Below are 345 nucleotides of genomic sequence, written 5' to 3'. Positions count from 1 at the left end.
CCCCGTGGACGTGAAAGCCCTCGGCGCCGCCATCGGGGACCTCGGAGCTCGAGCCCAGCCCCATGTCCACCACCGAGACGGGACCAGACGGGACGCTCAGGCGGCGATAGCGACAGCAGCACCGAGCATAGCCCTCCCACCTCTCCCTCGGCTGAAGGCGCCGCAGGCCTGATCAACAGAGCGCTGAGCGCAGCCGCGCTGCGAAGGGGAGCGAGCGCTCAGCAATCCTCCAATGCCTGCCGGCCTGGCGGCGACGCCCTTAACGACCGTGGAGGCGCTGAGAGGCGCGAAGTGGTGCGGGGAGCGCTGAGGCGGAGCGGTGGGGGGTCCGGGGGGGCTGAGTCG

At 71.6% G+C, this 345-nt stretch overlaps 1 protein-coding gene across 1 annotated transcript in view; it reads right to left on the bottom strand.

Moving 5' to 3' along the window:
* Positions 1-64, bottom strand: part of GORASP1 (golgi reassembly stacking protein 1, 65kDa) — a 7,288-nt gene extending 7,224 nt beyond the window's left edge. Inside the window, exon 1 of the mRNA XM_010184388.1 lies at positions 3-64. Coding sequence (XP_010182690.1) covers positions 3-64 — 62 coding nt within the window. The remainder of the gene's footprint in view (positions 1-2) is intronic.
* Positions 65-345: the final 281 nt, after the last annotated feature.

The sequence above is a fragment of the Mesitornis unicolor genome, unplaced genomic scaffold, assembly GCF_000695765.1.
Source record: "Mesitornis unicolor isolate BGI_N332 unplaced genomic scaffold, ASM69576v1 scaffold36305, whole genome shotgun sequence".
Taxonomy (NCBI): domain Eukaryota; kingdom Metazoa; phylum Chordata; class Aves; order Mesitornithiformes; family Mesitornithidae; genus Mesitornis; species Mesitornis unicolor.
Note: the sequence above shows the minus strand (reverse complement) of the source record. Positions and strands in the feature narration are given on the sequence as shown.